Raw genomic sequence first — 13,552 nt, forward strand, 5'->3', positions numbered from 1 at the left:
ATTCTACACCTAACCTGGGAACTTCCATATGCTGCACCCTAAAAAGCAATTAATTAATTAATTAATTAAAGGTATTTTAAGGGAGTTCCCATTGTGGCTCAGCAGTAACGAACATGACTAGTATCCACGAGGATGTGGGTTTGATCCCTGGCATCACTTAGTGGGTTAGGGATCTGGCCTTGCCGTGAGCTGCAGTGTAGGCTGCAGATGTGGCTTGGATGCCGTGTTGCTGTGGCTGTGGTGTAGGCCAGCAGCTGCAGCTCCAATTCAAACCCTAGTATGGGAACTTACATATGCCAGGGGTGTGGCCCTAAAAAGACAAAATAAACGAATAAAGGTATTTTCAGATATATAAAAGTTGAAATAAGTCATCAATAGCAAATCTGCACTACAAAAAACTTCGAAGTTCTTCAGGCAAAAGGAAAACGACACCGTGAAGATCTACACAAAGGAATAAAGAGTACCAGAAGAGGTTAAGTATCAGAGTATAAATGGAAGAATATTTTTTCTTTGTATTTAAAACTTTTAAAAGATAATCAACTATTTAAACAAAAACAGCAATAATGTATTGTGGGATTTATAACATAGGTAAAATTCACAAACAATAATATCTCAAAGAGTGGAAGAAGCGAAACAGAAGTACACTGTTATAACATTCTATACATGAAGTGGCATAATATAACTTGAGGGAAGACTGATAAGTTAATGTATACTATAAACTTTAAAGAAATTACACTAAAATAATAAAGAGGAGTTCACGCTATGGCACAATGGGTTATAAGAATCTGATTGCAGAGGCTCAGGTCACTGCGGAGGCATGGGTTCAATCCCCAGCCTAGCATACTGGGTTAAAGGATCTGGCATTGCCATGACTGTGGCTGGTATTCAGTCCCCAGCCTGGAAATTTATACATGCCATGGGTGCAGCCATTTAAAAAAAAAAAAAAAAGTAAATGAGGAAGGAAAAAAAGAAGGCATTAAAAAGAAAAAAAAAAAAGGTTATATCTAATAATCCCACAAAGAGAGGAATTCCCTAGTGGCTCAGCAGGTTAAGGATCCAACATTGTCACTGCTGTGGCTCAGTTTGCAGCCATGGCCCAGGAACTTTCACACAACATGGGCATAGCCAAAAAATAAACTAAAATAATAAAATGAAGAGTTACACCTAATAATCCTACAAAAGAGATAAAATAAGATAATAAATATTCCATTAATTCAAAAGAAGCCAGAAAAAAAGGAAAAGGGCAATGAGAACAGATAAGAGAAGCAGAAAACAAATAGTAAGATATCACACTATGCACAAAAATAAACTCAAAATGGCTTAAAGACTTAAGACAAGACATCATCAAACTCCTAGAAGAGAACATAGGCAAATCATTCTCTGACATCAACCATACAAATGTTTTCTTAGGTCTGTCTCCCAGTGCAATAGAAATAAAAGCAAAAATAAACAAATGAGACCTAATCAAACTGACAAGCATTTGCACAGCAAGGAAAACCATAAACAAAAACTCAAAAAGACAATCTACTGAATGGGGGAAAATAGTTTCAAATGATGCAGCTGACAAAGGCTTAATCTCTAAAATATACAAACAACTTATACAACTCAACAGCAAAAAAGCCAACAACTCAATTGAAAAATGGGCAGAAGATCTGAATAGACATTTCTCCAAAGAATGTATACAGATGGCCAATAAGCGTAGGAAAAAATGCTCAACATCCCTGATTATTAGAGAAATGCAAATCAAAACAACTATGAAGTACCACCTCACATCTGTCATAATGACCATGATTAGTAAATCTACAAATAACAAATGCTCTAGAGGGTGTGGAAAAAAGGGCACCCTCCTACACTGTTGGTGGGAATGTAAACTGTACAACCACTATGGAAAACAGTATGGAGGCACCTCAGAAAACCAAATATAGAACTACCATATGACCCAGCAATCCCACTCTTGAGCATATATCCGAAAAAACCTGCATTGAAAAAGATACATGCACTGTATGTTCACTGCAGCCCTATTCACAATAGCCAAGACATGGAAACAACCTAAATGTCCATCAACAGGTGAATGGATTAAGATGTGGTACATATATATACAATGGAATACTACTCAGCCATAAAAAGGTCAAAACAATGCCATTTGCAGAAACATGGATGGAACTAGAGACTGTCATACTAAGTGAAGTAAGTCAGAAAGAGAAAGACAAATATCATATAATATCACTTATATCTGGAATCTAATATCTGGCACAAATGAACCTTTCCACAGAAAAGTAACTCATGGATTGGAAGAACAGACTTATGGTTGCCAATGGGGAAGGGGAGGGAGTGGGATGGAATGGGAGTTTGGGATTAATAGATGCAAACTATTGCATCTGGAGTGGGTAAGCAATGCATAGGGAACTATATTTGATCACTTGTGATGGAACGTGATGGAGGATAATGTGAGAAAAAGAATATGTATATATATGTGTGACTGGGTCACTGTTATACAGTAGAAATTGACAGAACACTGTAAATCAATTATAATGGAAAAATAAAAATCATAAAAAAACAAATAGCAAGATAATAGATTCAATGTAACCATAGCAGTAATCATAGTAATTGTAAATGACATAATTATATCAATAAAAAGAATTTTTCTGACTGGATAAAGAACAACTATATGTTATCTACATAAGTATTTTAAATACAAAGACAAGTAAGTTAAAAGTATGGAAAAGATATGCTAATATTAGTCATAAAAAACCTGGAATTCTATTAATATCAGACTAAGCAGATTTGTGAAATGAGTAAAATTGACACAAATCTACAATTATGATCAAGAGATTTCAGTAGCTCTCTTTCATTTTGTTTTGTTTTGTTTTTTTTTTGGCTTTTGGCTTTTGGCTGCATGCGTGGCATGTAGAAGTCACCATGCCAGGTATTGAACCTGTGCCACAGCAGTGACCTGAGCCAAAGTAGTGACAATGCTGGATCACTTAACCCACTGAGCTACTAGGGAACTCCAGCCCTCTCTTAATAACTGCCAGAACAAGAAGGGAGAAAATCAGCAAGGATGTGAACAACAGTATCAATAAACTTGACCTAACTGACTTATATAACACTCCACCCAGCAACAGCAAATACACATTGTTCTAAGTGTGCCCAGAACATTTACAAAGATAAATCATATTCTGTCATAAAACAAATCTTTTTTTTTTTTTTTTTTTTTTTTTTTTTTTGTATTTTTAGGGCCGCACCCATGGCATAGGGAGGTTCCCAGGCTAGGGGTCTAATTGGAGCTACAGCTGCCGGCCTACGCCAGAGCCACAGCAACACCAGATCTGAGCTGTGTCTGCAACATACACCGCAGCTCATGGCAACGCTGGATCCTTAACCCACTGAACGAGGCCAGGGATCAAACCCACAACCTCATGGTTCCTAGTCTGATTCTGTTTCCACTGTGCCATGATGGGAACTCCCCACCATAAAACATTTTTTTTTTTTTTTGTCTTTTTGCCTTTTCTAGGGCCGCTCCCGTGGCATATGGAGGTTCCCAGGCTAGGTGTCTAATTGGAGCTGTAGCCACCGGCCCATGCCAGAGCCATAGCAACACACAATCTGAGCCGCGTCTGCAACCTACACCAGAGCTCATGGCAACACGGGATCGTTAACCCACTGAGCAAGGCCAGGGACCGTACCCACAACCTCATGGTTCCTAGTCAGATTCATTAACCACTGCACCACGAAGGGAACTCCCATACAACAAATCTTAATAAATTTAAAAGAATTCAGATCATACTAAGAATGTTCTCAGACCACATTAGGTGAAATTAGAAATCAAGAACAAAAAGATTTTTAGAATGATGGAATATACAAAAATACAACTACTAAAGCTAATAATTGAGTTTAATAAGGTGGGATACAACATCAATATACAAAAATCAACTATAAATTAGAATTTTGAACTTGACTCTTTGATGAAAAGGTGAAACTTGAATTTTATAAAATATCATGTACAACAATATCAAAAGAATGATATGCTTATGAGTAAATCTGACAGAAAGTGTGAGATTTGTACCTTGAAAAATTTAAAACATTGCTGAAGGAAATTAGAGAAGATATAAAAAAAGGAAAGATATATTTTGTTCATAGGTCAGAGTACAATATTATTAAGATGTCACTGCTTTTCCACTTTATCTATTGATTTAACACAATCCCAATCAAAATTCCAGGAGGAATTTGTGTAGAAATTCATAAATTTCTGCTTCTTCAAAAGATACTGCTGTGAAAATGAAAAAGAGTCATAAAACGTGGGGGGAAATTTTGCAAACCATATATCTGAAAAAGAACTTGTATAAAGAATACATAGGGAGTTCCCATCCTGGCTCAGTGGTTAACGAATCTGACTAGCATCCATGAGGTCGCAGGTTCGATCCCTGGCCTCATACCATGGGTTAAGGATCTGGCATTGCTGTGAGCTGTGGTGTAGGCTGAAGATGTGGCTGGGATTCTGAATTGCTGTGACTGTGGTGTAGGGTGGCAGCTACAGCTCCAATTTGATTCCTAGCCTGGGAACCTCCATATGCTGTGGGTGTGGCCCTAAAAAACAAAAACAACAAACAGAATACAAAGAGAACTCTGGAGTTCCCATTGTAGTGCAGGGGAAACAAATCTGGCTAGTAACCATGGCAGGTTTGATCCCTGGCCTAGCTCAGTGGGTTAAGGATCCAGCATTGCTATGAGCAGTGGTGTAGCTCACAGAAGTGGCTTGGATCCTGCACTGCTGTGGCTGTAGTGTAGGCTGGCAGCTGTAGCTCCAATTCAACCCCTAGCTTGGGAACCTCCATGTGCTGCAAGTGCAGCCCTAAAAAGAAAAAAAGAAAGAAAGAAAAAAAAAAGAATATGTAGAGAACTCTCAAAATTCAGCCACTAGAAAAAATAAACAACTCAGCTTTTAAAGAGCAAATAGTTTAACACTTTACCAAAGAACATATACAGATGACTAATGGAAAGATGTTCAACATCCAGGTCATTAGGGAAATGCAAATTCCAATCCCAATGAGACAGCAGTATAAGCCTATTAGAATGGTTAAATTTATTAGAATGGCTGAGCATTCCACGTGTTGACTAAGATGTGTAGAAACTGAAACTCTAACATACAGTTGGTGAAAACAAATTAGTATAACCACTTTGGAAAACAGTTTGGCAATTTCTTAAAAAGTTAAACATTCACCTACCATATGATTCAGCTATCTCACACATTTTGCTGCTAGGTATTTACCCAAGAGGAAAGGATATACATGTCCATACAAAGACTTGTGCACCAGTGTTCATAGAAGCAGTTTTATTTGTAATAGAAAAAAAAAACTAGAAATAACCCAAAAGTCCATCAACAGGTGAGCGGATAAGAAATTTGTGTTATAGCCGTATAAGGGAATACTACTGAGCAATAAGAGCCAACTATTCAAACATGCAATATTAATGCATCTCAAAATCATTATGCTGAGTGAAAGATGTCAGATCACTGCACTAGGAGCAGCTTTCCTGCCACAGCTCCTCACGGGTCAGGAGTACCTCTGAGTGCTGAGCCAACCACTGTCTGCTGGGAGTGATGAAACAGCTGAAGATGGTGACAGATGAGAGCCTCAGGAGTTTGGCAGCCTCAGGGCCTTTGACCTCACTTATCCCTAGGCACAATTTCCAAAACAGTGCCATTTCAGGGACACTGACACAGCAGCCAAGTTCACTGGGGCTGGGCCTGCCACAGTTGGGATAGCTGGGAGGTGGACTGTTTGGGAGCCTCATCGTTGGTTAGCCAAGAATTCTCCTCTGAAGCAACAGCTCTTCTGTCATTCTAGGCTTTGCTCTCTGAGAGGCCATGGGACTCTTTTCCCTGAAGATAGTCTTTTCCATCCTCTCAGCCATGGTCAGGAGCACAGTCCCTTCTCCAATGTCTAATTTGCCCTGTATGTTCTTCCTTTTCCTTCGCATTCCTAGGCAGCCTGGGGAAAGTGGCTGGCTCAGGATTTGAGAGAGGGGAGACAAATAAATATTATATTAAGATGATAAAAAGAAAAGAAGAGCACAGATCAGTGGTTGTCTGGGAAGGGGGGCAAGATGAAGTACAAAGGAGCATGCAGAAATTTTGGGAGGATGACAAATATGTTCCTATCTTGACTGTGCTGATGGTTTTATGGGTATGTTCAAATATCCAAACTTAAAACTCTATACTTTGTGTTGTTGATTGTATGTCAATTATATCTCAATAAAACTGTTCGGTGTTTTTTAAAAAAACTTTATGACCACACCCACAGCGTAAGGAAGCTCTCGGGCCAGGGACTGAATTCGAGCCGCAACTGCAACTTATGCCACAGCTGTGGCAATGCTAGATCCTTTAACCCACTGTATCAGGTCAGGGATCGAACCCACACCTCCATATCTACCAGGGCTGCTATAGTCAGATTCTTAACCCACTGTACCACAGTAGGAATTCCAATAAAGCTGGGTTTTTTTAAAACACAAATTACTGGGAGTTCCCGTTGTGGCTCAGTGGAAATGAACTTGACTAGGATCCATGAGGATGCAGGTTCGATCCCTGGCCTCATTCAGTGAGTTAAGGATCTGGCACTGCCATGAACTGTGGTGTAGGTTGCAGACTTGACTCAGATCTTGCATTGCTGTGGTGTAAGCTGCCAGCTGCAGTTCCAATTCAATTCCTAGCCTGGGAAATTCCATATGCCATAGGTGCAGCCCTAAAAAGGAAAAATAAAAAAAATTCCAACACAGACTGCTGAGTTCTATTACTAGCGCCTCTGGCTATAAAAAATATTTACCTGAATATTAGATAAAAATAAATCATTTCAATAGCTTTTTACTAAAATCTAAATATCCATTCAGTTAACAGCAAGTATGATAATTCTGGAATATAAAGTTACTATTCAAAAATACCTCAATAAAGAAGCAATTTATATTACAAAGTATTCATCCTGGTTGACATGGGAAAACATGAGGGATAGTAAGAAAGATAAAGGATTCATGAAGTTCAGCATTACCTTCAAGAAAAAAATTTTTTTTTAATTTTTATGGCTGCACTCATGGCATATGGAAGTTTCCAGGCCAGGTACTGAATCTGAGCTGCAGCTGTGACCTACACTGCAGCTGTGGCAATACCAGATCCTTTAATCCACTCTGCTAGGCCAGGGATTAAACCTGCATCTCTGGAGCCACATGAGCTGCTGCATCCAGATTCTTAACCCACTGTGTCACAGCAGGAATGCCAAAGTTGTTTTCTACTGGCTAAGCAGAAGTATTATGATGACAAAGAAAACGGGGAGGCAAAAATAAACAGAAGAACACAGGCCTAGTGGTGACACTAGTAAAATGGAATGAGACTTAAAATGATTATTCTTCTTCTTTTTTGGCTGCACCCATGGCATACTGGAAGTTCCAGGGATCGAATCCAAGCCACAGCTGTGACCTGCGCCAGAGCTGCAGCAACACTGGATCCTTAACTCCACTGTGCCATAGCCGGAACTCCAAGACTTAAGATAATTAGACAACGATAATCTTAATCTGAAGAAAGGCATAGTGTGACATTCAAATAATGGGTAGTGGAGGAAGGCTGGTCTTCAAAAGTCCAGAAACAATACTGGAGACTACAAAATTCTACTGCCATCTTTCGTATTTTCTTCTCAATATTTGTGCATCATGAGATAGGTAATGTTATAACTGTAAATAAATGTCATAAACCTATTTCATTAACCATCAACTTAAAACTGATTTTTATAAAAATCGGTTAGAGAATAAATTTTAAGAATCATAATTCTGTATCTTGTATCAAATTGCTTTATCTATTTCACACAAACAAGGAACTATAATTGGAAAATATTCTCAGAGCTCTACTAACAAATGCTCATTTCGTTTTTTTTTTGTTTTTTTTTTTTTTTGCCATTTCTTGGGCTGCTCCCGCGGCATATGGAGGTTCCCAGGCTAGGGGTCCAATTGGAGCTGTAGCTGCCAGCCTACGCCAGAGCCACAGCAACATGGAATCCGAGCCGCGTCTGCGACTTACACCACGGCTCACGGCAACGCCAGATCCTTAACCCACTGAGCAAGGGCAGGGATCAAACCCGCCACCTCATGGTTCCTAGTCAGATTCGTTAACCACTGCACCACGACAGGAACTCCGCTCATTTCTATTGATATAAAATATACCATAACCCAACCAAGTTGTAGACAGCATCTAAATACTATATCTTCAATATATGAAGGGATATCAAATTATCAGTAGATAATTTAGCCATTACTGAGTTAATATATTGTTATCTAAATGATATTTATCCATAATTAGAGAAGTTCTTGTCTTCAACTGTTTTCAAAGGATTAATATTAGAAAACTAATAGATAAAAAATTTTTCCCAAGTTACGCTAAAAGGAGAAAGTTAGTAAAATATAGGTATATAAAAACATGTGAGTTATCAGCAAGTGAAAACAAAAGGACATTTTTAATGACACATCTTTAAATGTATCAATATATTTTATAGTAGACAGACTGGTACCAAAACAGACATACAGACCAATGGAACAGAATAGAGAACACAGAAATAAACCCAGACACCTATGGTCAATTAATCTTTGACAAAGAAGCAAGAACATGAAATGGGAAAAAGACAGTCCCTTTGCTGGGAAACCTAGACAGCTGCATGCAAATCAATGAATCTAGAACACACCCTCACACCATGCACAAAAATAAACTCAAAATGGCTGAAAGACCAAAATATAAGACCAGACACCATCAAAACTCCTGGAAGACAACATAGGAAAAACATTCTCTGACATCAACCTTATGAATATTTTCTCAGGTCAGTCTCCCGAAACAACAGAAATAAGAGCAAAAATAAACCAATAGGACCTAAGCAAACTGACAAGCTTTTGCACAGCAAAGGAAACCAAAAAGAAAACAAAAAGACAACTTACAGAATGGGAGAACCTAGTTTCAATGATGCAACTGACAAGGGCTTAATCTCTAGAATATATAGGCAATTTATACAACCCAACAGCAAAAAAGCCAACCACCCAATGGAAAAATGGGCAAAAGACCTGAAGAGACATTTTTCCAAAAAAGATGTACAGACGGCCAATAAGCACATGAAAAAATGCTCAGCATCACTGATTATTAGAGAAATGCAAATCAAAACTACAAGATACCACCTCACACCAGTCAGAATGGCCATCATTAATAAGGCCACAAAAAACAAATGCTGAAGGGGGTATGGAGAAAACGGAACCCTCCAGCACTGTTGGTGGGAATGTAAGCTGGTACAACCACTATGGAGAACAGTATGGAGGCACCTTAGAAATCTATATATACAACTACCACATGACCTAGCAATCCCACTCTAGGGCATATATCCAGACAAAACTTTTCTTAAAAAAGACACAAGCACCCGTATGTTCATTGCAGCTCTATTCACAATAGCCAGGACATGAAAACAACCCAAATGTTCATTGATAGATGACTGGATTAGGAAGATGTGGTATATATACACAATGGAATACTACTCAGCCATTAACAAGAACAAAATAATGCCATTTGCAGCCACATGGATGGAACTAGAGACTCTCACACTGAGTGAAGGAAGTCAGAAAGAGAAGACAAATACCATATGATATCACTTATATCTGGAATCTAATATAAGGCACAAATGAACCTTTCCTTAGAAAAGAAAATCATGGACTTGCAGAATAGACTTGTGGTTGCCAAGGAGGAGGGGGAGGGAGTGGGATGGACTGGGAGCTTGGGGTTAATAGATGAAGACTGTTGCCTTTGGAATGGATTAGCAGTGAGATACTGCTGTGTAGCACTGGGAACTATGTCTAGTCACTTACGATGGAGCATGATAATGTGAGAAAATAGAACGTGTACTGGAATGTAAATAGAATGTAACTGGGTCACCATGCTGTACAGTAGAAAAAAAATAGTATTGGGGAAATAACTATTTAAAAAAATAATAAAAATAAAATAAAATATCAATATATTTTATAGTATACTTTGAAGGATATTACCCAGTAACTTCAAAATGGAGTAACATCCAATATATTTTATTAACCAATAAGTTAAAATTCAAAGAACAGTATTATATACTTGTTATTTTATCTTTTTTTTTTTTTTTTTTTTTTTTTAAAGGACCGCACTTGGAGCATATAGAGGTTCCCAGGCTAGGGGTCAAATTGGTGTTGTAGCTGCCAGCCTACATCACAGCTGCAGTAATACAGGATCTGAGCCACATCTGCAACCTACACCACAGCTCACGGCAACGCCGGATCCTTAACCCACTGAGCGAGGCCAGGGATCGAACCTTTGTCCTGGATACTAGTCAGATTTGTTTCCGCTGAGCCATGACGGGAACTAGTACATATTGCTACTTTAAAAAAAGCAGGAGAAATAAAAGTAACTTGAAATTCAAGGAAAAAAAGAAAAGGCAGCAAATGAAGGAGAATCTAACAACATGTACATTTTTTTTTTTGCTTTTTAGGGCTGCACCTGAGGCATCTGGAAGTTCCCAGGCTAGGGGTTGAATAGGAGCTACAGTTCTCGGTCTACGACAGCCACAACAACTTGGGATCTGAGCCAAGTCTGCGACCTATACCCACAGTTCATGGCAACACCGGATTCCCAACCCACTAAGCGAGGCCAGGGATCAACCTCATCCTCATTGATACTAGTTGGATTTGTTTCCACTGAGCCGCAATGGGAACTCCAATATGTACATTATTAAGCTAAATTTTTTTCATCAGAACATTTCACAAAAATCCATACACTGGTAGGAAGGCTTTATGTAATCAATTAATCTTCTGTTAATCAAGTCGACTATTCACCTGTTCATAGCGAAGTAAACAGAAGAAGGTTTTCATTAGAATTAAAATAAGTTAGGAACTAAAAGGAATCCCATAATGCAAACATTTCATTTACTCTGCATTTTTTTCAAGCATTCCAGCCTTAGTCAGAAATAATACAAGATATCCAAGGGCTTTAAAATCCAAGGCCTTTAATTAGGTTTTCAGTAATGACCATAAATGCCTTCACAAAACCCCTTTCAGTGAAAACAGAAGGCACTAGGCATTACATAACACCCTGAAAGCAGTGATTCCTTCTGATGCTGGTGAAGATAAATATTAAATGGCAGGTTTTAGAGGTTAACAATGTCTCCTCAAAAAAAAAAAAAGGACAACTCTGAAAATTACAAAAAATTAAGTTAATCAGTCTTTTTCAGGTTCTTGATGCAATTTTAAGTTATTTTTTTATAAGTACATAATTTGAAATTAATAGATAAACCAGGTAGGTATGATATAGTTTTCAACAAATGTTAGGCTTTAGATAAGTACAGTAAATATGAAGATACCATTATTATGCTAATTGGCATCCTTTGCTACTCTTTTGCTATGCAAAACAAACTTGAAATGATACATCCTGTAGTGGTATAATGTGAAAGGTCCTTGATATGACACTAACAACTTTCAAACTCTTGTCATAAACTGCATATAAATTTTACGATTATTAAAATACACCTTTTTGAAAAATAATAAGATGACCACTCATACCTAAATAGGTTTCCCAGGAAGATATGAAATACTTTAACATATAAAAGTAGTTGCCACTTTTCTATGAGGACAACTGTTGTTTCACAAAATAGCTCATATGATCCAAGGCAAATGATTTCTTTCAAATGCCATATTCTCTCTATGACTGAGGTATGCTTCAAGAGACTCGAATCCATGAGAAAAGGGCACATTTGGGTAGAAGACCACAATTACAAACACCAAGGACCCTTTCTTAGGTTGGGAGTGCTCTCAAGAGATATTAACAGAGCATGTAGAGAAAGCTCCTGAAGCCATTTCTTTTACAACATACAACTAAATTTGGATACATAGAGGGTAATTCAAGACACAGCTATTTACATTTGTGCTATGTCATGTGTGCCTATTTTAAATAGTGGCTTCTTCAGGAAACTCCTATTCAAATATCAACAAAACAACCTTATTCTCCAAACCACAATATTCTATTTTTGGCAAGGTAGTATAGTGTAAACAAAACAAAACAGAAACAAATAAAAACAAACAAACAAAAAACTAGCTATAACAGTGATTCAGGCAAAAGTTCCCATGTCAAACAACAGTAGGGAAAGTGTTCTGGAAGGTATTAATTTGGGGGTGGGGGAAATCCTACCACACAAATAATGGTGAAAATCAATCTTTTAAGCACTCAAACAACTATCACATAAAATGTTTATGAATACCTTTGATGTAAGAATAGTTCAGTTTAGGTGTTCCCTTGTGGCGCAGTGGGTCAAGGATCAGGCATTGTCACTGCAGTGGCTCTGGTTACTGCTGCAGCACAGGTTCAGTCCCTGGCCTGGGAACTTGCACATTGCCGCAGGAGCAACCAAAAAAATAATAGTTCAATTTAAAATGAAGTTTATAATTAGAATGACTTTGAACAACAGCCAAGCTAATTAATTGAAACAGGCCCAATTAATAAATGGTAAAAGGAAATAAGACCTTCCATAATTAATACTAGATGCCTTCTCTTTGGAGAAACTGATGAGGTTAAATCTGAAAACGGTATAGAAAATAATGAAATGAAACCTACATGATAATTGGAAAAAAAAACACCAATGCCACTAATAATAAACATAATATGAGGCAAAAAAATTTTTTAAATGATTACTCACAACAATGCCTTATAAAAAATTGAATATCATAATCAAGTTAAGAAAAGCTTCAAGACCAACAGCTGAGCTGGGCTTTGTGAAACATGTAGGACAACGGAAGGCACTACAAAAGCATTAATTAGTTCTAATTACAGTTTTACAGTTCAGTCTTTTCCTTCTTCTTAAGAAGATTGCCAGTGTGAATTTTTTTTTGTGTATTTATGAATGTTATTTTTATATCCCCCTGAGTTTTAACATGATTGGGCAAAGCAGCACCAATTTAAAAAAATATCTGCAATGCCAGCACTGCAGTTTGGAATCACTTAAACTGATGGCCCCACAAGTCTCTCATAAGAGCACTTTAAACATGATTAAAAATATAGAAATGACTTTCGGTGTATCAGTATTAAAGTGGAACCACCATGGATATCCATTTTTTAAAATAATGCACTAAAAAGGTCTGTTTATACAGTATAGTCTTTCAACCCTGTAGCTAGCATCCACAGCTATTTCCCACTCGAGAGAGCTTGTGCGTCTGGTTGAAATGTCAGTATGCTTCATGGTGCACAATCCTTTTGGCTGGAAAATCCTGGCAAATATCATGTCATGCCCGTTTTGAGCAATATGCCTTGTAGGTCCTCTGGCAATGCAAGGATAATTGCATCTATGTGTGTCCGTAACTTTTCCATAGTGTCAGGTTTCACAGGTAAATGCTCTCGATCAGCCTGCAACTATATAAGAAACATTGGAAGCACTTAAATTATTCTTTGAGCCTGTATTAATACAGTATATTCTCTAAGTAAACAGTTTTAATGGTCTAATGATTTGGAAACTTCAGACTGAGACCAGAATTT

The 13,552-nt window shown here is 37.8% G+C and overlaps 1 protein-coding gene across 15 annotated transcripts in view; it reads right to left on the reverse strand.

The window, feature by feature from the left end:
• Window positions 1–3,876: 3,876 nt before the first annotated feature.
• DENND6A (DENN domain containing 6A) overlaps window positions 3,877–13,552 on the reverse strand; it is a 68,269-nt gene continuing 58,593 nt past the window's right edge. For 10 of the 15 annotated variants that reach the window (XM_084988699.1, XM_021069011.2, XM_084988709.1 and 7 more), the window contains one exon: window positions 11,020–13,429. In XM_084988699.1, coding sequence (XP_084844825.1) covers window positions 13,298–13,429 — 132 coding nt within the window. In that variant the 3' untranslated portion in view covers window positions 11,020–13,297. Of the gene's footprint in view, window positions 6,004–11,019; window positions 13,430–13,552 lie in introns of those variants that run through there. The other 5 variants (XM_021069010.2, XM_021069009.2, XM_084988700.1 and 2 more) reach the window with 1 other exon arrangement.

Source organism: Sus scrofa, chromosome 13 (genome assembly GCF_054392235.1).
Source record: "Sus scrofa isolate SSC_HxYL_T2T_F1_AM1 chromosome 13, Sscrofa_HxYL_maternal_Yorkshire_Landrace_v2.0, whole genome shotgun sequence".
NCBI lineage: Eukaryota > Metazoa > Chordata > Mammalia > Artiodactyla > Suidae > Sus > Sus scrofa.